A 26273-nucleotide genomic window follows, 5' to 3' on the forward strand; every position below is an offset into this window, starting at 1 on the left:
AATTCTAATTTTTTTTCAGATATAAAGAGTAAAAGTGAGCTGAGAGTGGATATGGTGGATGAACTTAAGACTTTTGCATCAGTGTTCTCTGTGGAAGACACCAACAAGAAACTGAAGAGTGTCAGGAAGCAGAAGTGAGCGTATCACAAACACTAGAAAATCTGCAGATGCTGGAAATCTAAAGCAAGATGCTGGAGGAACTCAGCAGGCCTGGCAGCAACAATGGAAAAGTCAACAGTCGATGTTTTGGGTTTAGACACTTAGTTGCTATGATCAGGAGAAGATTCTTGGGAAGTTGAAAAGTCTCTAGATAGAAAAATCACCTAGAACAGATGGACTACTGTACACTCCTTCGTTCTGAAAGAGTTAGCTGAAGAGATTGTGGAGACATTAGTAGTGACCTTTCAAGATCACTAGTGATTCTGGAATGATTCCAGAGGACTGGAAAATTGCAAATGTCACTCCACCTTAAGAAGGGTGGAAGGCGGAAGAAAGGAAGTTATAGGACAGCCAGCCTGACTTCAGTGATTGGGAAGATGTTGAACTCTGTTATTAAGGATAAGGTTTCAGGGTATTTGGATGTACTGTACATGATAAAATAGACCACAGTTAGTATAGTTTCCTTAAGCGGAAAGCTTGCCTGACAAACTTTGGAATTCTTTGAGGAAATTACAGGCAGGATAAACAAAGGAGCTTCAGTGGATGTTGTTTACTTGGATTTGCAGAAGGCCTTTGACCTGGTCACACAAATGAGGCTGCTTAATAAATTAAGAGCCCAATGTATTATAGAAAAGATACTAGCATGAATATAAGATGGATTGTCTGGCAGGAGTGAAAGAGTGGGAATAAAGGGGACCGTTTCTGGTTGGCTGCCAGTGACTAGTGGTGTCCTGTAGGGGTCAGTGTTGGAACTGCTTCTTTTCACATTATTAGTCAACATTGTGGATGATGTAATTGATGGCTATGTGGATAATTCAAAGATAGGTGGAAGGGCAGACAGTGTTAAGGAAGCAGGGAGTCTCCAGAAGGACTTGGGTAGATTAGGAGAAAGGGCAAAGAAAGGGCAAAGTTACAACTGGAAACAGGAGTCCTAGTGCAGGATTCACTAAAGATTAACCTGCAGGTTGAGTTCTTGGTAAGGAAGGCAAATGCAAAGTTGGCATTCATTTGATAGGACTGGGATATAAAAGCAAGGATGTAATGCGGAGGTTTTATAAGGCATTGCTTAGACAGTACCTGGAGTATTGTGAGCAGTTTTGGGCCCCTTATCTAACAAAAGATGTGCTGGCATTGGAGAGGCTCCTGAGGATATTCATGAGAATGATTCCAGGAATGAAAGGGTTAATGTACGAGACACATTTGATGGCTCTGGGCCTGTATGCACATAGAGTTTAGAAGAATGAGGGGGGATTCTCATTGAAACCTATTTAATATTGAAAAGCCGAGAAATGTGTCATGATGGAATGGCGAAGCAGACTAGATGGGCTGAATGGCTCAATTCTTCTCCTATACCTTATGGTCTTAAACAAGTTCATCGCATGCATGTAATTCCAAACAAATCATAGTGATCTGAGGAAAGAACTGAATGTGACCAGCAGAGCCCAACACAAGTGGAAAGGTCACACTCCTATCTACTGTGACAAATTGCTTTGGTCATTATCTGAACCAGCTCCTGCCTGGACCCACTGCAGTTTGCCTATTGCCACAACAGGTCCACAGTGGATGCAATCTCATTTGCTCTCTACTCATCCATTAATCACCTGGCAATAGCAATATCTATTTCAAGCTTCTGTTTATTGATTACAACTCATCGTTCAACACCATCATGCCCTCAGTACTAATCACCAAATCAGAATCTGGATCTTGTACCTTTCTCTGCAACTCGATCCTCATTGCAGGACCACAGTCAGTGCACATCAGAAATAACATCCCCTCTTTGCTGATAATCAACACTGGTACACCTCAAGCATGTGTGCTTAGCCGACTGATCTAGTCTCTGAAATATATGACCGCCTGGTTAGGCACACCTTAAATGCCATCTATAAATTTGCCAGTGACGCAACTATTGCTGTCAGAATTCCAGATGGTGATGAGGAGGTGTACAGGAATGAGATAGATCAGCTGGTTGGGTAGTGTTGCAACAGCAACCCTTGCACACAATATCAGTAAGACCAAGGAATAGTGTGTGGATGTCAGGAAGGGGAAATAAAGAGAACACACACCAGTTCTCATCAAGGAGTCAGCAGTGGAAAGACTGAGCAGTTTCAAGTTCCCTGATGTCAACATCTTTGAAGATCTATCCTGGGTCTATTGATGCAATCACAAAGAAGGCGTGACAGCGGGTATATTCCCTCTGGAGTTTGAGGAGATTTGTTATGTCACCAGAGCCTCTTACAAGATTCTACAGATGTACCATGGAGAGCGCTCTAACCGGTTGCATCACCGTCTGGTGTGGAGGGGCCACTGCACAGGATTGGAAAAAGCTGCAGTAAGTTGTATGCCCAGACAGCTCCATCATGGTCACCAGCCTCCCCAGCACTGAGGACATCTTCAAAAAGCGATCCTATCACCTAGAACATGCTCTCTTCTCATTGCTACCATCAAGGAGGAGGTACAGGAGCCTGAGGACACTACTCTACATTTTAGGAACACACACAAAATGCTGGTGGAACACAGCAGGCCAGGCAGCATCTACAGGGAGAAGCACCGTCGACGTTTTGGGCCAAGACCCTTCGTCAGGAGTCCTGCAAAGGGTCTCGGTCTGAAACGTTGACAGCGCTTCTCCCTATAGATGTTGCCCGGCCTGCTGCGTTCCACATCTGCAGATTTCCTCGTGTCTACATTTTAGGAGTAGTTTCTTCCCCTCTACCATCAGATTTCTGAAAAGACAATGAACCCATGAACACTGTTTTTTGCTTTCTTTTTGCACTAGTTATTTAGTTTCTTTTATATATATATATATATATATACTGTATTTATTGTAATTTATCGTTTTTTAAAAGTTATTATGCATTGCAATGCTCTGCTGCCATAAAACAATATATTTCACAACATATGCCAATGATATTAAACCTGATTCTGGAAGCCTATTGTAATATCAGTATAAATTTTAAGATCTCATTGGGTTCAGGTCAAGAAGGGAAGCTAACCACATGATTATAAGGATCGGATAAAGTGAGTTGCATGGGTCTACTTCAAGGTTTGCTAGATATGTTGATGTGAAGGAAAGGGACCAGAAAGATGCTCTAATATATGAGTACATCCTTTTGCACTGCTTCAGATTCCACTGCTGGGTTTACACCATTTTCTTATTTTGCACTGTATTGTTATTATCAAATATACTATTTACTCTGTAAGCTTCAGGCAAACAAGGATTTTCATTGCACCCTGGAGTATATGACAATAAATTCATCTGATTCAGAATCTAAAAGAGCTTGGGATAAGATTGCCAACTACAGGATTTCTACTGTCCCCTGTAATTTCCCTACCCTTGGGCTGCTCCTGAGCAAATGACTCCATCACAATCACCAAAGCCTAGAATTTGTGGTCAGCAGCGAAAACTGTCAGTTTGTTGCTGAAATCTAAATTAATGAAAACTTACCTGGGAACAAGAAGGTTTGAGAACCAAGGAGTCCATTCTGATGAGCCAATAGAAGCTCGGCTCACAACAAGTCCTTCCCAGACAGTGTCCCTTATTTTCAAAACACAGTGCTGGCAATACTAGGTCGGAAGGAAGCAGATATAAAACACAAGTCCTGACGTGGGCCTGCCCAGCAGAATGGCCTGTTTCGTAGAATATAAAGCACAGACCCTTCAGCTATTGGTGTTGTGCTGATCATTTAATCTACTCCAAGACCATTCTAGTGCCAATCACTAATATACATATGGTATCTGCCTCTATAACCATCCCGGGCAGCACATTCCATGCATCTACTACTCTCTGCGTCGCAAAGAGACCCATGGCATCCCCCTATATTCTCCTCCAATCACCTTCAAATTATGCCTTGTCATATTATCCATTTCCACCATGGGACAGAGTGGCTGTCCACTCTATATATGCCTTTAATTATGCTGTATACTTTTAGCAAGTCTCCTCTCATCCTCTTTTCTCTGAAGAGAAACACCCTAGCTCGCTCAAACATTCCTCATAAAACATGGCCTTTAATCCACACAGCGTCCTGTTAAATCCATGCACCTATAAGACTGTAAGACCAGAAGACATAGGAGCAGAAATAGGCCATTCAACCTTCTCTAAGCTTTCACATCCTTCCTGTAATGAGGTGGCCAGAACGGAGCACAATGCTGTAAACTGTTGTCACTCTGGATCTTTCAAACTTAGCACCATGCAGGACCAACAGAATAATTCAATTCCATTGGCACACAGTTGGATTAGGAATGAGCCTCAAACTAACAGTGGCTGATTGCTGAGGTTACTTTGCAGAGGAATCGCGAAGCGCAAAATGGAACTACACAGACATGCATAAATAACAGGGAAGGAGTCTGTAGTAGACTGGAGAAATGTAACATGTCAAGGCAAAGTCACTGTTAGTCTAGAAAATGATAGATTGTAAAACTATTTCAAGTGCAGGACAGTTACCCAGTAAGGTATGCCTTACTTCAGCAGTAACACATGCCACTGTGAGACTAAACAACACTGTAATGCTTAAATTGTGCTATCACAACCCGTCATTGTGTCAGCATAACTAATAAAGTATTAATATGGCCAAACATATTTTAATGAATCAGTGTTTCTGTTATAAAGTTTCTAAAACTATTTCAAGTGTAATTGATTATTTTGAATTACAACCAGAGAGCTTCCAAAATGTCAGCAAAAATTTCCTCCAGGTTATTTTTACCTGCTCCTAAAAAAAAAATGACTTAATTGTTTTTGGAAAAGAGGCAGCGATCACAAAACTGTGTTGGTGAAATGGTAGGTCTGCGTGCGCTTTGTTTTAAAATTTGATTTGCATCAGCGTGACACCCTGAATGAACTGGATTGTCTGTAAGCAATTATTTCTTGGGCATTTGACTAACCTACTACCTCCTCTGTTTATTTGCATTTTGAAGAACAAAAGGTGATCTTACTGATCTTATTAGATTCTGACAGGATGAACGATGAAAAGGTGGTTGCCCTCCTGAGGGAATCTAGAATTAGTAGCATAGTTTCAGAAGAAAGGTCACACTTTTAAAAGGAAGATGAGGTATTTTACCTCTCAGGAGACACAACTTGGAATTCTCTACTTCTGAGAGATGTGTTAACTGGCTCAGGATGTATGTTCAAGATCAAGACATATTTTGGGGCTATTAGACATAGGAGCAGCTTGGGCCACTTGGCCCATTGAGTTTGCTCCAGCATTCTATCATGACTGATTTATCTTCCTTCTCAACCCCATTCTTCTACCTTTTCCCATAACCTTTGACACCCTGACTGATCAAGAACCTATCAACCTCCACTATGAATATACCCAATTACTTGGCCTCTACAGCCATCTGTACCAATGAATCTCACATATTCACCACCATCCTCATCTCTTTCCTTTCTGAGGCTGTGCCTTCTGGTCCCACTATACGAGTCATCCTCTTCACGTCCACTCTATCGAGGCTTTTCAAGTTGGAGGGTTAGGAAACTGAATGATGGTTTCACTTTTTGAAAAACATTAACACATTCTGGGAAATGTAAAAGAGAGCAAGCACTGATTTGCTAAATAAAACCTTATTTGATCCTATTTGACAGAAAATTTTCAGGAGTTGGGAGAGAAGGCTGATGAAAGGAATTCCATCTGCATTGATTTTCAGAAGGTATTTGATGGAACACAAAATGCAGGAGGAACTCAACAAGTCAGGCAGCATCTCTAGAGGGAAATAAACAGTCAGTGTTTCAGTTTATCGGGATTGTACTGGAATTAAAAAACGTGTAATTATGTCCACTTATACCATGTGTACGTATGCATGCCTACGGCAACAAAAAAGTGGCACTGGAGTAGGGTAGCACGGTAGCACAGTGGGGAGCACAATCACTTTACACCACAGCAATTGAAAAATCAGGGTCAATTCCCACTGTGGTCTGTAAGGAGTTTGTATGTTCTCCCTGTGACCACATGGGTTTCCTCCAGGTTCTCCAGTTTTCTCCCATATTCCGAAGACCTATAGTTAAGGTTAGGATAAGTGAGAAATGACTAGGCTATGTCGGCGGCAGAAGTGTGGCAGAACTTGCAGGCTGCCTCCAGCTCACTGACTTGATCTGAAGCAAATGGTGTATTTCTCTGTCTGTTTCTATGTACGGGTGACCAATAAAGCTAACCTTTAATCTTTTTCTTCTACTCAAATTTGGATGGCCGATTCCCTTCCCTGAATAGCATTAAAAAATCTGGTGAATTCTTAACGCAATCTCACCAGTTACCTTCACGAAGACTATTTTTAAATGATGATTGACATTTACCATTACTAATTCTCACTTTATATTCCAAACATTATTTAATTACTTGAATTTAAATTCACCAGCTGCTGCTTCTGGGACTTGAAATAATGGCTGTGGATGCTAGTCCAGTATTTTAATCACAATTCCACCAAATTCTCTCGTGCTCATAGTCAGTTTTTAATTCATTACTAAGTGGAAGAATATGTATATAGATTGATTAGGTCCTGAAACATCAGTAGGGAGTGGAAGAAGCTGAAATAGCCCTTTTCTAGGATCACATTCATAAATCATAATTATTACAAAGGATTCTGCCATTTTACGGTGATCTGAGAGCAAGTCACATCCCTTGCAAGTTGCAACAATCTAGGAAATAGTCTACACACTGCTTCAAAGAGTCCCTATACATTGTTTTCTTGCACCTCTTATAGCCATTTCCCCGTCCAGAATTATGGACAAAACAGTAAAGGTTCACTGATTGATATATGTGTTTGTATCGCACTCCAAGAACTCCTGGCTTAACTCTCTCTTAACGTTCTGCCAGCTCTTTGTTCTATGGTGTATAAATGGCAAAAGTCATAACTATTTGGATTGAAGTGGTTGAGTCACAGATTGCACTTCAACCTGGCTTCAAATAACCAAGCAGATAAGAACTGATGCAAGTTAATGACCAAATCAAGTTTTGTTCCATTGCAGAACTTTAATTGCATTGCTGATAATTTTGACTTTTTCCAATCTCATTACACATTGTGCATCGTTATTAACAAGGCACAGAGGCCAAGTACATTAGAATTTAAAAATATGTAACTGCGTCTCCATTGTTTAATTAAATACTGTATATTGCCCCTGTGGATTTATGAAATTAATGTTTGTATTTTCAAAAGGAAAGTCGTTTAGTGGACTCCAGAAATTCTCTCATCTGCCTTCACCATTCAAACAGCAGATACAAATGCCTGAAAACAAGTACCGCTCAAGGACAATCAAGGACAGCTTCTCTCCTGCAGTAATCATCATCATTATGCCCTGTGTCAGTATGATGTGGGTGATCATCGTCTATTGACCACGATTGTTCTTGGCAGATTTTTCTACCAAAGTGGTTTGCCTTTGCCTTCTTCTGAGCAAAGGCGGGTGACCCCAGCCATTATCAATGATCTTCAGAGATTGTCGCATAATGATATGCACCAGCTGCTCGTATGACCAAATGCCACTTGCTTCCAAGGCTTCACGTGACCCTGATTAGAGGGCTATGCAGGTGCTACACCTTGCCCAAGGGCGACCTGCAGGCTAGCAGAGGGTAGAAACACCTTACACCTCCTTTGGTCGAGAAGTAACTCCACTCCGCTGGCCCACCTGTTGTAATAAGGCTATTAGATAGTTAATAAGGATTTTTGAGTTTACAACGAACACTCACAAAATGCTGGAGGAGCTCAGCAAGTCAGGCAGCATCTATGGAGGGGAATACAATGTTGACACTTCTGGGCAGGACCCTTTGCAGGACTGGAAAGAAAAGGGGGCAAAGCTTGAATAAGAAAGTGAGGAGAGGGGAAGGAATACAAGCTGGAAGGTGATGGGTGGGATCAGATGAGAGGGTAAGTGGATGGGTGGCAGAGGGGGATGAAGTGATAGGTGGGAGCGGTAAAGGTCTGAAGAAGAAAGAATCTCATGGGAGAGTACAGTGGGCCATGGAAACAAGGGACAGAGGAGGGGAACCAGGGGGCGGTGCTAGGCAGTTGGAAGGAAGAGAGGTCAACCAGAATAGAAAAAAAAGAAGGGCTGAGGTGTGAGTGTGAGTGATAAGGTTCAGAAATCGGTGTTCATGCTATCAGGTTGGAGGCTACCCAGAGGGAATACAGGGTGTTGCAACTTGAACCCGAATTCTCCTCATTGTGGCCATGGAGGATGGATTTTGCCTCTTTTGGTTCTCACCTCTCATCCCTCTTTACCTGTAAAGAGTAAAAATAGGCCAAAACGTCGATAAGTGTGAGTGAAATGCAGGACAGCTCAGAGTGAAATTCAGAAGAGAAAATACAAAAGGGGAAAACCCACAATCTAATTTAATCCTAATCCAGAATGGTCTTACAGAGTTATTGAAGGATATCAATTGTAAATTTATTAGAGTGTTGGAACACATTTTGGCTTATGATCATCCTAAAATGGTCCATATTAGATTGATTTTGTGATCTCTCCCAAGTGAAGTACATGGAAATAAAACCCAAATACTGCAGAACTAAGATGCCAGCTCACTATTGCCAGTTCTGCACAATCAAAAGCAACTCCGGAACTCTTTCAAACTGAAGCTAGCTACCATTTGAAAATAATAATTTGTGCAATTGCTATTTATAAGAAAATATTTTTAGCAATTGAGCGTGGACATTAGAAAAGACTACATAAACTTTACAAATAGTTCAAGGTCTTCAAATACAATAGGAGCTTTTGATCTGATAGATTTCTATGCCTATGGCAATTAGATTCAAAATCAGAAAATTCATGTGATAAGTCCCTAAAAAGACAAGTAGTGTAATTTACAGCCATGTCTCATGCGTCATTTAGAAGTCATGGACAAGATGCTGAATGTGTTTGTGCAGTAACATTATTATTGTGGCACAATGTCCCCATTTAAACTGGACAGAGTCTCATACAATAAACCCCAAAAAAATTAGTTCACAACTCATCTTGCACAATGAACTTTTGTAGAAATAGAGTCAAAAAATATATTTTAAAACATTATTCATCACAGGAGCAGTAGAATAAACTCACTGCTACAATTATAATGGGTTTACTATGAATTGACTTTTCATAATCCGTAACGGCCTTAATTACGATCCCACTGATAGAATCTATTGCTGGAATTTTCAAGCGTACTACCAACCATTGTGTAGCTACCCAGCAGCTTTAGATACAGCACATAAATATAATGAAATAATCATCAGCATACCACATCTACATTATGCTTAATATTCCCAAATAAGGGATAATGGTCTGATCCATGTGAAAAAGCCTGAAGTTAGGCATTGACTTCCAACATTCTACCTTCTTCCACAATTACCAGTGGCTTTTCTGTATCATGTTCAATGGGAAAACACATGTAAATTATGTGTTATGACCACAGTTTGTTGCCTTTTGCATGCAGGTTGTCCCTCTTGTTGTTGCAGTCTTTCATTGATTCTTATATGGTTTTTGGATTTATTGAGTATGCCCACAAGAAAATTAATCTCAGGGTTGTATATGGGAGTGAGTGAGGCCTCCATCAGTCAAGGTCGACCATGGATGTTGCGTTCTGGCCGTTTAGATATGCAAGCCTCGGCAGTACGATATGGAGACCAAATTGTTGACCATGTAGCAGCCTCCCCTCTCCATGCATCTAATGAACCTAAAGGAATGGCAGAGACCGATACAATTTGGCACCAGCAGTGTTTCAGGAGTTGCCAGTCAGTGTTGAACTCAACGTAGGACTGCCTTAGGCAATCCAGCTCTGGACTTTTCCCTCGGGGTTTACTCCTGAAGCTTTCCCCGTGGGTGGGTATAGCAGCAAGGTAGCGGAGGTTTAAGATAAGAATTTTCCTTCTCCTAGATGAACTGCCAACCACGGCTGACAGGCCCCATCTGCCCGAAAATGTGTGTGTACTTTGATAACAAGTTTAGTTTGAACTTTGAACTCTTTCCTTTTCTGCTATTCATATTTTCTCTCCTCAAACCTCAAATCCCATTCGTTAAGCAGAACGATTGTTCTCACCAAATTCTCCGGGGACTTGTTACAATTACTATGCTATCATCAGCTCACCCATCGAGCAGAGTACGGAGAAGAGAATTATTAAATTGAAGGTTGGAGGGAGTGTCTAATCCATAGTGTAAAGATTCTGGTCCAGGAAGATTCATTTCATTTCTGTAGTCATCTGAGCATTTCATTTACTCTGCTGTTTTTTGAGGAGTAGAGGGTGAAATAGTGCATACATTGTGTTTTACAGTCCACTGATATCATTGTATTGCTCTCTGTTCTTGGAACAAAGAAATTGGACACATATCTGTTCTGTCTTAGAATCCCAAAGGCAGCATCTCCGTATTACTCTCATTCTGAAGGTCTAGATATTGCTTTACAGTAGCAGAATTCATTATTTTCTAAAAGAGAACTCAAAGGAGAAATAATGAACATTGAAGGAATAATGTCACTACTGATTTCATCATACTCTGCGTTTCTCACTACTATTTCCATTTCCCTTGAGAAAATGATAATTGCTTATGAATTAAATAAAATTTCACACCAGTGAGGTTGAATGTGTCAACAAATTACAAGTGAGCTACGCAAACAGAAAATGTACTTATTAGGAGCTGAAGCAGGCCACAAGGTTCCTCAAGCTTGCTCTGCCAGTCAAAGAGATCATGGCTATCTTTGGAGTATCGTGTACATTTCTGGTCACCGAATTATAGGAAAGATGTCAACAAAATAGAGAGAATACAGAGGAGATTTACTAGAATGTTACCTGGGTTTCAGCACCTAAGTTACAGAGTAAGGTTGAACAAGTTAGGTCTTTATTCTTTGGAGCGTAGAAGGTTGAGGGGGGACGATAGAGGTATTTAAAATTATGAGAGGGATAGATAGAGTTGATGTGGATAGGCTTTTTCCATTGTGTTACGTACCTCATAACTGGGTCACTTACCAGCAAAGATAGAGAGGTCCTTTGAAGTCTGATGGTACTATTTTTAACAGTATTTATTGGTAAAAATACACAGAAGTAATATCAATGCAAACATACAGATCATATACATCATCAGTACTAACTCTGAAAGTGCGGGTATAATAATAATCAATAAGAAATAAGCTCTATCGTTGTCTAGGGGATAATGTATTGTCCGATGGAAATATAAAAGTCATTAGCTCATTCAGGCTGCAGCCTTTGGTTGGAGTCAAGAGAGACAGATGTTTTAAACTTGCCAGCTTTTCCTTTTTATGATGTCGATCCTTCGAGAGTTCCATTTTTGTGGCCGGGCACTTTTGGCCTCTCCTTTAGCTAAGCCTTCTTCTGTGGTGGGGCCCCAATTCCTAGGCAAAGGGAAAGGACACACGCGAGGCCCCCACTGGCTGTCACTATTAAACACTGTCACGGGATTTCTAGCGTTTCCCCTGGTGCGTCTGAAGGGTTTGTTCCCCAGACCCTCTTTTATCCTTACTCACGGGGTCTCAGATGTCAGTCAGATTGGGATGATGCAATCCCTCAACCCGCCCCCTCTGTTCATTTCCTGCGGGCTTCGATGAATAGTACAGTACTCAATACACAATTCCGTCTTCAAGAGATAATGGCTGTTATCCGTGGCTTTGTCTCTCGGAGGCCCAGGACACATTCCAAACCTTGAGGAATCTGTGTGTCTCTCTCTCATTTCCTGGGTCCCAAACCCGAATTAATAGCGATCTTGTGATTCTCAAAAAGGAGGGGGCTACTTTGTACCCTTCGGCCCCTCAGAGTTGTGGCATGTTCGTAACAATTGAGAGTAGGGGAGATTCAAACAAGAGGACATGAGTTGAGAGTTAAGGGGCAAAAGTTTAGGGGTAACAGGAGGGGGAGCTTCTTTACTCAGAGAGTGGTAGCTGTGTGGAATGAGCATCCAGTAGAAGTGGTAGAGGCAGGTTTGATTTTGTCACTTAAAGTAAAATTGGATAGATATATAGACAGGAAAGGAATGGAGGGTTATGGGCTGAGTGCAGGTTGGTGGGACTAGGTGAGAGTAAGCACTCAGCTCGGACTAGAAGGGCCGAGATGGCCTGTTTCCGTGCTGTAATTGTTATATAGTTATTGTAACTACAACTCTACATTCACCTCCACCCAAAGTACCAGTTCACCTCCTTACTTATTAAGTATGTATCTACATCCAGCTTTAAAAATATTAAGGTTTTACTTCCACTGTGCTTTAGTGAAGAATGCTTCAGAGTCTTAAGTGGACCAACCCCTTATTTTCAAACAATAAACACTAATTCCAGGTTCTAGTCCTATCTCTCGTAATCCCACTTGATTTCAAAGCAGGCATAGATTTGACTGATATCCGTTCAACTCTCTCATGGATATTATTGAAATTCTCTCCAAATGTCCCAGCTGGCTTATTTACAGTATTTATTTATTGGTACAGTATAGAGAAGGCCCTTCGGCCCTTTGAGCCTTGCCACTCCAACATGACTATCCCTAACCTAATCACGGCACAATTTGCAATGACTGATTAACCTACCTGGCACATCTTTGGACAGTGGAAGAAAACAGGAGCACCAGTGGAAAACCCACACATTCCACGGAGAAGACATATGGAGACACCTTTACTGGAATTGAACTCCAAACTCCAGACTGACTGCTATGCCACCGTGGTGTCCATTAATTTGCTTTCTACTGTTTGTTACAATATTAAAATTAATTCCAAATTACATTGATGTAATTAATCAAATTCAAAGAGTTATGAAAATGGGGGACTAGGGCACACAAAATGCTGGAGAAACTCAACAGGTCAGACAGCATCTATGGAAATGAATAAACAGTCAACATTTCAGGCCAAGACCATTCTTCAGACCTGTTGAGTTCCTCCAAATCCTAAGGACTTTCTACAGGGGCACAATTCAGAGCATCCTGTCTGGCTGCGTCATTGCCTGGTATGAGAACTGTACTTCCCTCAATTGCAAGATTCTGTAGAGAGTGGTGTGGACAGCCCAGCACATCTGTAGATGTGAACTTCCCACTATTCAGGGCATTTACAGAGACAGGTGTGTGAAAAGGGCCCAAAGGATCATTGGGGACCCGAGTCACCCCAACCACAAACTGTTCCAGCTGCTGCCAACCGGGAAATGGTACCACAGCATAAAAACCAGGACCAACAGGCTCCGGGACAGCTTCTTCCACCAGGCCATCAGATTGACTAATTCACACTGATACTGTACAATTGTCTATCTATGCTATAGTGACTGTCCTGTTGTACATACTATTTATTACAAGTTACTATAAACTGCACATTTACATTTAGACAGAGATGTAACGTAAAGATTTTTACTCCTCATGTATGTGAAGGATCCAAGTAATAAAGTCAATTCAATTCAATTCAATTCCAGCATTTTGTGTGAGCTGTTTTGAATTTCCAGCATCTGCAGAATTTCTCGTGTTTAAGTCGAACGTTAAAGCTCTTCAGCAGAACATCAGCTGATAATCCAGTAATTTTTTCTTCATGGTCCTCTCATGATTATCTATAATCTTTCTGAATACTTACCTTGATTGTGCTTTGAAAACTGTTGGAAGCTGTGACACGCAGCTTGGAGTTCAATTAAATGATCTAGTGCTCTGCTGTCCCCGGAGAGGATGGCAAGCATGAGCTGCCACAGGACCATGATTGACTCCATTTCAAAGCATCGAGGTGAATGCGGGGGAGGAGAGCGGTCACTCTACCTGGAGTGAGTCCTGGGGCGCTGGCGGGGTCAGCAGCACCCAAAGGCTGCAAGCTGGCAGAGCACCGGTCGCTGAAGAGCCCAGTTCGAGCAGCCGCTCTCCTTGATACAGATGGGAGGATGTTTTCAAAAGTCTAAGATTTATATGATTATTGGGCTGCGCTTTACATTGCTCTCCTTTAGTTTTCTGTGCTTTCTTCCTTGTTGTTGATTGGCGGGTTGGGGTTCCAGGTGGGTGATATGTTAGTTTTTGTGTGTGAGGGAGGAATTGGGGGGGTTTGATGCTATTTTTGTTCTTCTTCTTTGTAAGGGAAAGGGTTGTAGGTTTGATGTTTTTGCTGTCGTTTGTTTTGTGAGGGAGGGGTTGGGGGTTTGATGTTTTTGCTGTCGTTTGTTTTGTGAGGGAGGGGGTTGGGGTTTGATGTTTTTGCTGTCGTTTGCTTTGTGAGGGAGGGGGTTGGGGGTTTGATGTTTTTGCTGTCGTTTGTTTTGCGAGGGAGGGGGTTGGGGGTTTGATGTTTTTGCTGTCGTTTGTTTTGTGAGGGAGGGGGTTGGGGGTTTGATGTTTTTGCTGTCGTTTGTTTTGCGAGGGAGTGGGTTGGGGGTTTGATGTTTTTGCTGTCGTTTGTTTTGCGAGGGAGGGGGTTGGGGGTTTGATGTTTTTGCTGTCGTTTGTTTTGCGAGGGAGGGGGTTGGGGGTTTGATGTTTTTGCTGTCGTTTGTTTTGCGAGGGAGGGGGTTGGGGGTTTGATGTTTTTGCTGTCGTTTGTTTTGCGAGGGAGGGGGTTGGGGGTTTGATGTTTTTGCTGTCGTTTGTTTTGCGAGGGAGGGGGTTGGGGGTTTGATGTTTTCGCTGTCGTTTGTTTTGCGAGGGAGGGGCTTGGGGGTTTGATGTTTTTGTTGTCATTTGTTTTGCGAGGGAGGGTTTAAGGGTTTGGGGTTTGCCAGTTAAGCTTATTTTTCTTCATGCAAGTGGGGTTTGATGTCCTTTCTTTCAATGATTCTCGTGTTTTTCCTGTATTTCATGACTATCTGGAGAAGACGAAAATCAGCTACGTCCACACTGGACCAGATAATTTTGAAAACGCCGGTTTCATGTACGATAAGCGTCCACAGTAGGCATTTTAAAAAATATCTCTGTCCACATTAAAATGGATATTTCAGCGAATCTCCTCCTACTGTGCATGCGCAGGACACACCTACCGAAAGCAAGTGACACGTTTGTTGTCGAATCTCGCCTTGAAAGACTTGGTGCGCGCTTATTCAGTTACAGACTACAAAAACTTAAACGACGGACAGCTGTTGGCTCTCGTGCAGGAGGACTTAAAACTAAAAAAAAACAAATACTGGAGCATATGGAGGCAACCAACTGACAGTATGACCCGGCTGACAATGAACATTGAAAAACTGACTTACTCTGTTGCATTAGTAAGGCCTCTTGTTAAATGTATAAAACATGTCTGTGTCAGTGTTATCTTGTATTTCCATACAATGTTACATTAGGCTGTTAAACATCCATTGTCAGAGGAGTACTTGCAGAAATAGGTAAACCACCTTCAAACGAGCAAGGACAGAAAACAGAGCAAAGTGAGTATACTTATTTATTCAGTAAGTTATGGGTCAAAGTATTTGTTGAGTACATTTCTAACTCCTCTGGCTTCAGTCTCGCCGTATGTTCTGAAATTGTTAGGTTGCGTTCAAGAAAACAATGAAATATCACGCTGCTGTCGCCTTCTGTTCCGGTACATCATGACATTGTTTTTAGATTTCTCCGGTTACCCCATCCACACTGCTCTGGCCAATCTGGCGTTTTCAAAATTACACACTCAAAAATGAAGAGAAATGTTTCAGTTATGGATTTATCCGGTGTAGTGTGGACGTGGTCTTATTCATGCATACTTTGACAATAAAATGTATCTCTGATCCTTTGAGTAGCAAACTGTGATTCTTTATCTGTCTCCATGATTTTTTTTTAATTCATTCAAGGGACATGGACTTTGCAAGTGAGCCAGCATTAAATTGCACACCTCTAATTGCCCTTGAAAAGGTGATGGTAAACTGCTACAGTCCTTGTGGTATGGATGTAACTACACTGCTGCTAGAGAGGGAGTTCTAAGGTATTGATATGGTGATATATTTCCAAATGAAGATGCTGTGTGGCTTGTAGGACAACCTGCAGTTGTGGATGTTCCATGTTTTTGGTGCCCTTGTCTTTTAGCTGGTAGAGTTTGTGGGTTTGAGAGGGACTGTCCAAAGCAAAGGGTTCTCAACCTATTTTTTATTCCTTGGAGCCTTACCATTACCCGAGAGGTCTGTGAACCCCAGGTTGGGAACCTCTGGGCTAAAGAGTCTTGGTGAGTTGCTGCAGTACACTCTGTGGATGGTATGCACTACTATTAATGTGCATGGTTATGGATGGTTGTCTGTCAAGTGAGCTGCTCTGCCTCAATTGAAACTGGGCTTTTTGAGTGTTGTTCAAGATGCACTCATCCAGCCAAGTGAGAATATTCCACCACCCTCCTGACTAGAGCGTTCTAAACAGTAGAAGGGCTTTGGGGGTTAGGAGGCAAGTTACTCACCTCATGTGCTCTTGTGGCCACATCATGTCCACACCACTCCAATTCAGGTTCTAGAGATTAAAGATTGGCTTTATTTGCCTCACATACTTAGAAACGTTGAAACACAAGTGAAAGGTGCCATTTGCATTACTGTTCTTGCAGTGAGCTGGGTGCAATGCTTAAGTGTTACCGTGCTTCCGGCATCTACCTAGTACTCTCATAAAATGGCTGCCACAAAATAGCTTTCACAAGTGGCTTACTGGCATTTGCAAGGTGTGGTGCTGACACAGAACAGCAAAGTTCTGCCACTGACCAGCCGCAATCTTATTAAATGGAGATAGTGACATCCTACCCCATTGCATTTGCTTCCACATTCAGTTTGCTGTTAGCTGAATCTCAGCCAGTGTAGGTAAAGAAACATTACAAATGGCTTCAACTTCCCTCAAACTATGAAGGAAGGAAGTTCAGCCACATGTCTCAGCCTGTCTCAGCAAATGCTAAAGCAGTTATAACAATAAGGTCTCAAGGTCTTGAAAGGTAAGTTCAAGATAGTAAAAAGATGTGGCAGTACTGACATTTTCATTGATGCGTAGAATACAGAAAAGATGGTGTTACATTAATACAAGCATCAAGTAGATAGAAGACGAGGAATGACAATCAGGTTTATGTGACAATCTTGCACTTTCTGTCAACCTGTCAATCTTCAAGCCATGTCACTCAGGCTCTTGTGCTAATATTATTTTGTGACTGTATGTGCTGAATCGTAACTATATATGCCGTGTGTGACAACGTGGACGGTGTTTTGCACCTTGGCCCCAGAAGAACATTGTTTCATTTAGCTGTATTCATGTGTATGGCTGAATGTCAATAAACATGAACTTGAACTCGAATTTGAAATTGAAGTTTAAAAGGAAGATTCAGAACAAAGGCTGAAGAAGTACCTTTTACACAACATGTGTGGAGGTTGCATAATCAGACAAATGTGTAAAGATATTTCTTCGTTATAACTTCAGTGTACAGTGGACTCTGGTTAATTAAGACACGATGGAATGAGTACATTTTGGCCCAATTAAGCAGCTGCTACGGTTAGCCAAGGTTTCATAGAAATAGTTTAAAAAGTATTAAAAAGGAAAACCAAAGTTTAACTGAATCACAAATTAGGTATTCAAGTGAAATACAGAATAAATTAGGACACCATCAATACTACTACTACAGTATAATAGAACTGTAGCTATTAATTCCTAATAGTTACCAACAGAGGAATTCATCTAATACACTCAGCTTGTCCTTTTGATTGACAGTAAATGAAAAGAGTCAGTGTTTCCTTCACACAATGCTTTTAGACATTTTCCAAATCTTCATTTTCATTGTAACATTCAAGATGATTGCCAATACCTTCAAATTCTTCATAGTTCCTAATTTGTTGAAGTAATGAGCTCATTTCATTTTCAGTCCTAGCCATTTTTGGCATCTTCAAGCCAAATGCTTGAAACCGCAGTGAGTAAAAGAGTTCTGAGTTATCCAGTTGCTTATTTCTCACCAACTATCAATGACAAAAATCACTGCTTTTTAAACACATACACACACACACACACACACAGACAAACTGATGCTATTTAAAAACCATTCGCTCTAAGCCACACGTGCACACATTGACATTAGTTAGAAACTCTTCGGCAACAGTCTCCTGTCCCGATTAAATGGCATAGTGTCAAAAAAAAACGAAGGGAATCCCGTTTATTTTCTTAATTAGTTTTTGTTCTTTTAGAGTTGTCCCAAATAAGCAGCTGGTCTGATTAACGGATGGCTCATTTAATACGTGCTCATTTGAGTTATTATCACCTTCCTGCCAGCTTGTACCAGTCTGTTCATTCTCCTCTGACCTCTCTCATTAACATTTTTGCATACAAAACTGCCTCTCATTGGATGCTTTTTTTTTGCTTTTTGCACCATTCGCTGTAAGCTCTAGAAACCGCTGTGTGTCAAAATCCCAGGAGATCAGCAGTTTCTGAGATACTCAAACCACCCCATCTGGCACCAACAATCATTCCACAGTCAAAGTCACTTAGGTCACATTTCTTCCCCATTCTGATTTTGGGTCTGAACAACAACTAAAACTCTTGACCATGTCTGCTTGTGATTATACATTGAGGTGCTGCCACGTGATTGACTGATTAGATATTTACATTAATGTCTAGGTGGCCCTAATAAAGTGGTATTGCGTGACTTAGATGAAGAGGGAATCCTACACGTTGAACAACCCAACACAATTTACTGAATTTAGAAGAAATGTTCATGAAAGGTTCTTAGTGTCTGTTGAATCTATTTCACAAATTGCCGTCTTCGGGAAAGGAGAGAAGTAAAGATCGTCAAAGATAGGAAGAGAGATCGAAAGGTATCTCAGATATATTAAATTTTGTTTTTGTAATTTGAACAGTATATTTTAAATTTTGTTATTGTTGAAAAATAGTTGTTAATGTGACAACATCAACATAATTCTGCAGCAATTGGTTGTGCTTTATTACTTCATTAATCTCCCGTACAGTAACTGCTTTCAGCCGAGACCAATAAAAAGTTCAAGGACAGCTGTAAATGAGGAAGTCATGTGAAAGACTTCTCGGGAGTTACAATAGCTTTAGTGTCCTGACCTCAACCCGCTTAGAAGGGAATTAAGTACTTTTTCCTTCACATATGCCATGGAACAGAAAGTGCAGTATTTAACACCTGACAGGAAATTCTCCCTGTTATTGATCATATATCGGATGTTGGAATTTCTTAGAAATGCAGAATGAAACAGTGCAGTAAGAGCTTTATAATCTTTTTGCGGGCTCTTCAAAGACTAGGTTTATTTGTCACATTTACATTGAAGCATCAAACCATACAGTGAAATGAGTTGTTTGTGTCAGTGACCAACTCAGCCTGAGCAAGTGCCGATGGTAACCCACTAATGTCTCCGTGCCTCAGATACCTACATGGGATGCTCACAACTCACTAACCCATATGTCTTTGGAATGAGGAAGGAAACTGGGGGACCCGGAGGAAACTCAGGTGGTCATGAGGAAAACATATAAGCTCCTTACAGACACTGGCAGGAGTGCACTGTCAGGCATTATGTAAACCATTACACTACTGTGCCGCCCAGATATTTCATAAAAAAGAACCACCTATTTCATCTCTTTCCATTTAATCCCGTGAATGCTTTCTTTTGAGTGTTTATCTTAAATTTGGCAAATTAGTGTTGAATTTGCTTCCTTCGCAGGGGCATAGATAGGGTAAATGCAAGCAGGCTCTTTCCTATGAGGCTGGGTGAGACTGGAGCTAAAGGTCATAGGTTAAGGATGAAAGGTGAAACATTTAAGGGGAACATGAGGGGGAATCTTCTTCACTCTGAGGGTGGCGAGAGTGTGGAACGAGATACTAGCAGAACTAGTGGATGCAGGGTCGATTTCAAAATTTGAGGGATATGGAGGTCTACGTACAGGTGCAGTTCAATGGGTCTAGACAGATTAATAGCACGACAAGGACTAGATGGGTCAAATAACTTGTGCTGTAGTAGTCTATCACTTTATGATTCTATTGCAAAGAAGAGCAATGCAGCAACGTTTTCACAAAAAAGTAGATTTTCTCGACTCCCTTCTTCTGTATTCTGTCGTACACTTGTGGCTTCTGGTTACTGAGTCTTGAAACAGTTACTTTTTACCTTTTCTGACAGACTAATAACAGATGAGCCTGTATCCAGTCAAAAGGAGCCATAAAAAATAGTTTTGGATGTTTTGGAGGAGGGATACTTTTTACTCTTTTTTATATTTACTGTCTTCATTATTGCATTCAGTCTACTTTTCCTCTTGCTTAAGTGAAGAGAACAAAGGTGTTCAGTTGGAATTCATTCCCTTCTTTTCTTCAAATACCATTATATTTAAACCAATGACTTCCCTTCACCTGCGTTTTAATCAGCATCTTCCAACCCCCTTGCAGCAGAGCCCATTATTGTGTAACCTGATTTACGTGATTAGTCAATTGTGAGCTAATGAAGGGGATAAAAGGATTGCTGGTATGCAGGCATAATCAAGAAATACCAGGCCAGCATCTGGAGGCCATCCAAAATCAAGCCCATAATCCTGCGAGTTGAAGTGTAATGTTGGAAGCTGCGAACAGTAAATTTGAAATGAAACAAATGACCTCATACTCATGGGTCTACAAAAAGGTGTTGAAATAGTAGTCACCAAAAGGCGTGATTTTATTAAGAAAGGGTTATCTGATTGATTGGTTGCAGGGATATTACTTTGAATTTGTTGTCAGAGGTTGGCAACAGATGAGCTTCCATGCTTTTGAGTAGATGGTGCAGCAGTATAGAAGGGCTAGCATCAGATTTGATGATCCAGCTAACATTCCGCTGTAAGTGCTCTGAGATTGCGCAGAAACGCAAATAAAACAAAATGTTTTTGACACTATTAATCTGCTCCGCTCCGGCAAAGTTCAGTTGACGTCCTCTGGCAATTACTTTAAACGGACTTGCTCTCGAAGTTCCCGTTGCTCTTTTTGATCCCGGGAAAGGTAGCAGAAATGAAATTTCACATTGGAAAAATTTCATAAATCTTCTCCCTTGCCTGTGTTATTTTTTCTCCCTGTGCAGGACGTGTCATTAATATTGTCGGGAGCTGGAGGCAGAAAGCTGGGCTTTCTGTATAGTACCCAGGTATTGCAATACTTTTTTCTGTAATGCAAAAAAAAACAAGTGAAGTGATAGATAGAAATACGTAGTTAATTTAAAAGATACAGAAAAAAGTTTCATTTATAATTAAACACATATGAAACCAGTAAACAATAAATACTTACATTAATACTGGACATGTTAATTATGGTGAAGTAGTTTGTTCTGCCCATTCATGTATTACAGCATCAAATGTATGAGAGAGATGTTGAGCAAGACCAGATGTCTAACCAGATGCCTGCTTCTAATAAGCCAGATTTGATTTTCCAAGGAATGTTAATGAGAGTTGCGTTCAAGGCTGGGTCATATACAGTGTCTTACATCAAAATGTATAAAGGCCAGAGGGAAAAAAAAACACGTATTTGGGATGACCAGCCTGTGTCAGCATTCATCATGAGAGAGCAGTTTTAATCATGTTTTCTTACTGAGTTCTCATATCCTTTCAATCCGCTTTTGCACCTATTTCAATTTTACCTGGAACCTTAATGATATTCCTGCCTTGGCCACTCGGCCTGGGAAGTTCTCTATCAAGGAGGTATCTTTCTTTATTCCTCATGACTTTGTGATTTTCTGTTCTAAACTACTTGCAATAAAACCTCAACAAGCATTGGTACTCTGTTGGTGGACAGGAGTAGTTTTGGTGCAGTTGAGCATGCGATTTAAGAGTAAGAAAATCACTCTGTGTATGACGTGACTTGCAATGTTGGTGACCTCATTAATCAGACTGGGCATTAAACATGGGCACTGCCTGTCTGATATGATGATGCAACAAGTAGAGTGGTTAATACTGAAAGAACCATGAATCAAGCTATGGTGAGCTTCAAATGATTTGAAGATCAAGGGCAGCGTCTGCCTGAATCTCTGATCTCTGCATTCCGCTGACAGCAAAAATTTCTTCGACCAGTAAGATTGTTCCAATTAACATGATTCATCTTGCTTCCTGTGAGTGGATCATTCTATTGGCATCAGTGTAAATATGAGCAACATTTGAAAGTGATAAATTTTTTTGATTTATCTTTCTAAAGCACTGCAAACAGACATTATTCAATATTTCTTTTGACACAAAATGTACCAGGCATTCAAGCAGTATCCTCCCTTGTGCTCACACAGACATTTTTTTCGGGCAGATTGTCAATAACAGAGATAGCACCTCGACAACATTTCAGAGTTCATGCTGTCATCCAATGCTCTGGAGCAGTAGCGAGGGAATGCCGCATTGTCAGAAGTTCTGCCTTCTGGATGTCAAGTTAAATTGCGGCATGGAGTTTCCTGTCTTCTCTCTCAGTTGAATATACACTTAGCAGCCACTTTATGAGGTACACCTGTACACCTGCTAATTAATGCAAATATCTAATCGTCCAATCATGTGGCAGGAACTCAATGCATAAACGCATGCAGACGTGGTAAAGAGAGTCAGGTGGTCTTCAGGCCAAACATCGGAATGGGGAAGATATGTGATCTAAGTGACTTTGTCCACGTATTGCTTGTTGGTGCCAGAAAGGGTGACTTGAGTATCTCAGAAACTGTTGACGTCATTCTCTAGAGTTTACAGAGAATGGTGCGAGAACAAAAAGAAATCCAGTGAGCAGTAGCTTTGTGGGCAAAAACACTTTGATAATAGGAGGTCAGAGGAGAATGGTCAGACAGGTTCAAGCTGACAGGAAGGCAACAGTAACCACGAGTTACAACAGTGGTGTGCAGAAGGGCATCTCTGAATGCACAACACATTTAACCCAAAGTCAAAGTTCAGGTAAATGTATTATCAAAGTACATATATGTCACCCTGAGGTTTATTTTCTTGTGGGAATTCACAGTAGATACAATGAAACAATGAAAAACCACACACAAGGACAAACAATCCATATGCAAAAGGCAACAAAAGACCATAAGACAAAGGAGCAGAAGTCGACCATTCAGCCCATCAAGTCTGCTCCACCATTTTATCATGAGCTGATCCATTCTCCCATCTAGTCCCACTCCCCCGCCTTCTCACCATAACGTTTGATGTCCTGGCTACACAGATACCTATCAATTTTTTGCCTTAAATACACCCAACGATTTGGCCTCCACTGCTGCCCGTGGCAACAAATTCCACAGATTCACCACCCTCTGACTAAAAAATTTTCTTCACATCTCTATTCTGAATGGGTGCCTTTCAAACCTTAAGTCATGCCCTCTCGTACTAGACTCCCCCACCATGGGAAACAACTTTGCCACATCCACTTTGCCCATGCCTGTCAACATTCGAAATGTTTCTATGAGGTCCCCACTCATTCTTCTAAACTCCAGGGAGTACAGTCCAAGAGCGGTCAAACGTTCCTCATATGTTAACCCTCTCATTCCCGGAATCCTTCTAGGGAATCTTCTCTGAACCCTCTCCAACGTCAGCACATCCTTTCTTAAATAAGGAGCCCAAAACTGCACACAGTACTCCAAGTGAGGTCTTACCTGCAAATAAAAAAAATAAATAAGAAAAAAAACCAACTATAGAGAACAGGGGATGAAGAGTGCTTGAAATTGAGTCCACAAGTTGTGGAAACAGTTCAGTGATGGGACTGAGTGAAGTTATCCCCTCTGGTTCAAAAGCCTGACGGTTGAGGGGTAATAACTGTTCATAAGCCAAGGCTCCTGTTCCTCCTTCCTGGTGGCAGCAGTGAGAAGAGAGCATGACCTGAATGGTGGAGGACCTTGATGATGCATGCTGCTCCTTGTAGGTGTGGTCAATGGTGTGGAGGGCTTAACCCATGATGGACTAGGCCATAACCAATACTTTTTGTAGGCTTTTCCATTCAAGGGTGTTGGAGTTTCCATACCAGGCTGTGATGCAACCAATCAATATACTCTCCACCACACATCTATAGAAGGTTATCAAAGTTTTAGATGACATGGGGACGTCACGTGATGACGTAGGATCGAGACGCTGGAACCCAGCCCTCCCGTAAAAAAAAAATCAATAAATTAATGTTTAAGTGAAGAAAAGTTAGTCAATACTTTCTTAAGGTTACTTATAAACTACTCCGGATTGTTTCAAGCTATGCCTCATAAACAGAGGATGAAGAAAACTACTACCGCAAAGACAGCTCAAGTTGGAACAGAATCAAGGCCTACTTCTACCGAAGAACCGCGGACTCAGGTACAACACACCACCGGTGAAACAGAACAGGAGACCGCGGCAGCATCGGCATTTCTAAAGGAAAAGATCAACGAGAATTACGCAAACGTAAAGGAATGAGCATGCGCAAACGAGAGCAACCAGAACTACAAATCTCAGCTGCAACTGAAACCGGAAGTGAAAGTGAATCTGAGAGAGAGTCAGATTCTCTGGAAAAATCAGATGAAGACGGACATGAAAGTTCCTCTGAAAATATAAAAAAGACTTTGAGGCAAATAATGCATAAATTAGAAAAATTAAATGCATTAAAAGTAATTAAAAGTAACCAAAAAATTAATTAAAGAAAAAATGATAAATATGGAGACTATGTTTGATAAAATGACAAAGAAACAGGAAAAAATGGGAAAGAAAATTACAGATTTGGAAATTAAAATGGAAGATATGGGTGGACGAATTAAGAGAATGGAAGATGATAATAATGCCTGGACATCAGAAAGAAAACAACTCGTGGAAAAAATTGATAAGCTTGAAAATTTTAGTAGACGCAATAATATTAAAATTGTTGGACTTAAAGAAGATACCGAAGGAGAAGACCCAATAAATTTTTTTCAAAAATGGATCCCTGAAAAATTGGAAATGGGAGAAGAAACTTCAATTGAGATTGAAAGGGTGCACAGAGCCTTAAGGCCAAGATCTCAAGATGATCAAAATCCGCGATCAATTTTGATAAGATGTTTAAGATACCAGGATAAAGAAAAGATTCTGAGGGCGGCTGCCCAAGGTGCCAAAAGAAGAAAGGGTCCATTGATGATAGCAGAGAAACCAGTTCTTTTTTATCCTGATATAAGTTATAACCTTTTGAAGAGAAAGAAAGAATTTAATTCAGCTAAAAAAGTCTTATGGGAAAAAGGTTATAAATTTTTAATGCGTCACCCAGCAACACTGATAATTTTTTTGGAGGAGGGAAAAAGATTTTTTTCTGATTATCGAGATGCGGAGGTGTTCGCACAAAAACTTCCATCTATTTGCTAATTAAACGTAGAGACTTCTAAACATAATGGTTAAAGACGAAGACAGAGATAGCGAATGGAACTGATGGACATTTAAGGATGATACAAGGGAGAAAAGTAAAATTTTAGAAATATTAATTGAGAATAGTATTTTTTTTCTTTTCTTATATATATACTTTTCATGTTGCAGGGGGGCTGGGGAGCTTTGGATCGGTTACTACGGGATTCACCTGTGTAATCATGGCGATTGCCATGACCCATACAATAGAGGGGGGTAATGTTGTGTTTTTTTTCTTTCACAACATTAGTAGGGGGGTATTTTGTTTTTTTTCTTTACACTCTATTTTTCTTCTATTCTTTTGCCTGGATGATTGGTGGGGACACACATAGCAACATGGAGACTTCTAAAAAGATTTCTCACGATACCACGAAAGTTGAAGGATTAGGCATTATTATAGATTGGATTAACATAATTAAAAACAATGACTAATTTATTGAATTTTTAAAGTTTTAATGTTAATGAGCTTAATGAACCGGTAAAAAGAAAAAGAATTTTAACATATATTAAAAAAATGAAAATAGATATAGCTTTCTTACAAGAAACTCATTTAACGGACATAGAACATCAGAAATTAAAAAGACAGAAATTGGATACATATTTAAGTATAGATTGTTGGAAGAAAGAAATTTATGGCTGTATTCCATTAGAAAAAATTACTTATAATTTAAGAGATAAATATGAAATATTTCTGAAAATTTGGTGCCCTTATTTACAAAAGACAGGACTAAATATATCGGTGTTCTGAAGATGAAATAATTGGTTACTTGGGGAAAGAAATAAATATATATACTAAAGTTATTACGAACTCCGTGGAGCATGTGGAGACCTTCCAACAACCAGGCACTCTTTCTTTTTTTTTCTTTCTTTCTTTTTTTTTCTATAGGGAAGTTGGGAGGGGGGAAGGGTTATATACATTTTTTTCCATACTTTACTTTGTAATCACTTAAAAACGCAATAAAAAAAGTTTTCAAAAAATAAAAGTTTTAGATGACATGTCA

The 26273-nt window shown here is 40.6% G+C and overlaps 1 protein-coding gene across 1 annotated transcript in view; it reads right to left on the bottom strand.

Moving 5' to 3' along the window:
• Window positions 1-18985: 18985 nt before the first annotated feature.
• Window positions 18986-26273, bottom strand: part of LOC132391879 (fibroblast growth factor receptor-like 1) — a 329539-nt gene continuing 322251 nt past the window's right edge. The window contains exon 7 of the mRNA XM_059965616.1: window positions 18986-21095. Coding sequence (XP_059821599.1) covers window positions 20953-21095 — 143 coding nt within the window. The 3' untranslated portion in view covers window positions 18986-20952. The remainder of the gene's footprint in view (window positions 21096-26273) is intronic.

The sequence above is a fragment of the Hypanus sabinus genome, chromosome 3, assembly GCF_030144855.1.
Source record: "Hypanus sabinus isolate sHypSab1 chromosome 3, sHypSab1.hap1, whole genome shotgun sequence".
Lineage (NCBI taxonomy): Eukaryota > Metazoa > Chordata > Chondrichthyes > Myliobatiformes > Dasyatidae > Hypanus > Hypanus sabinus.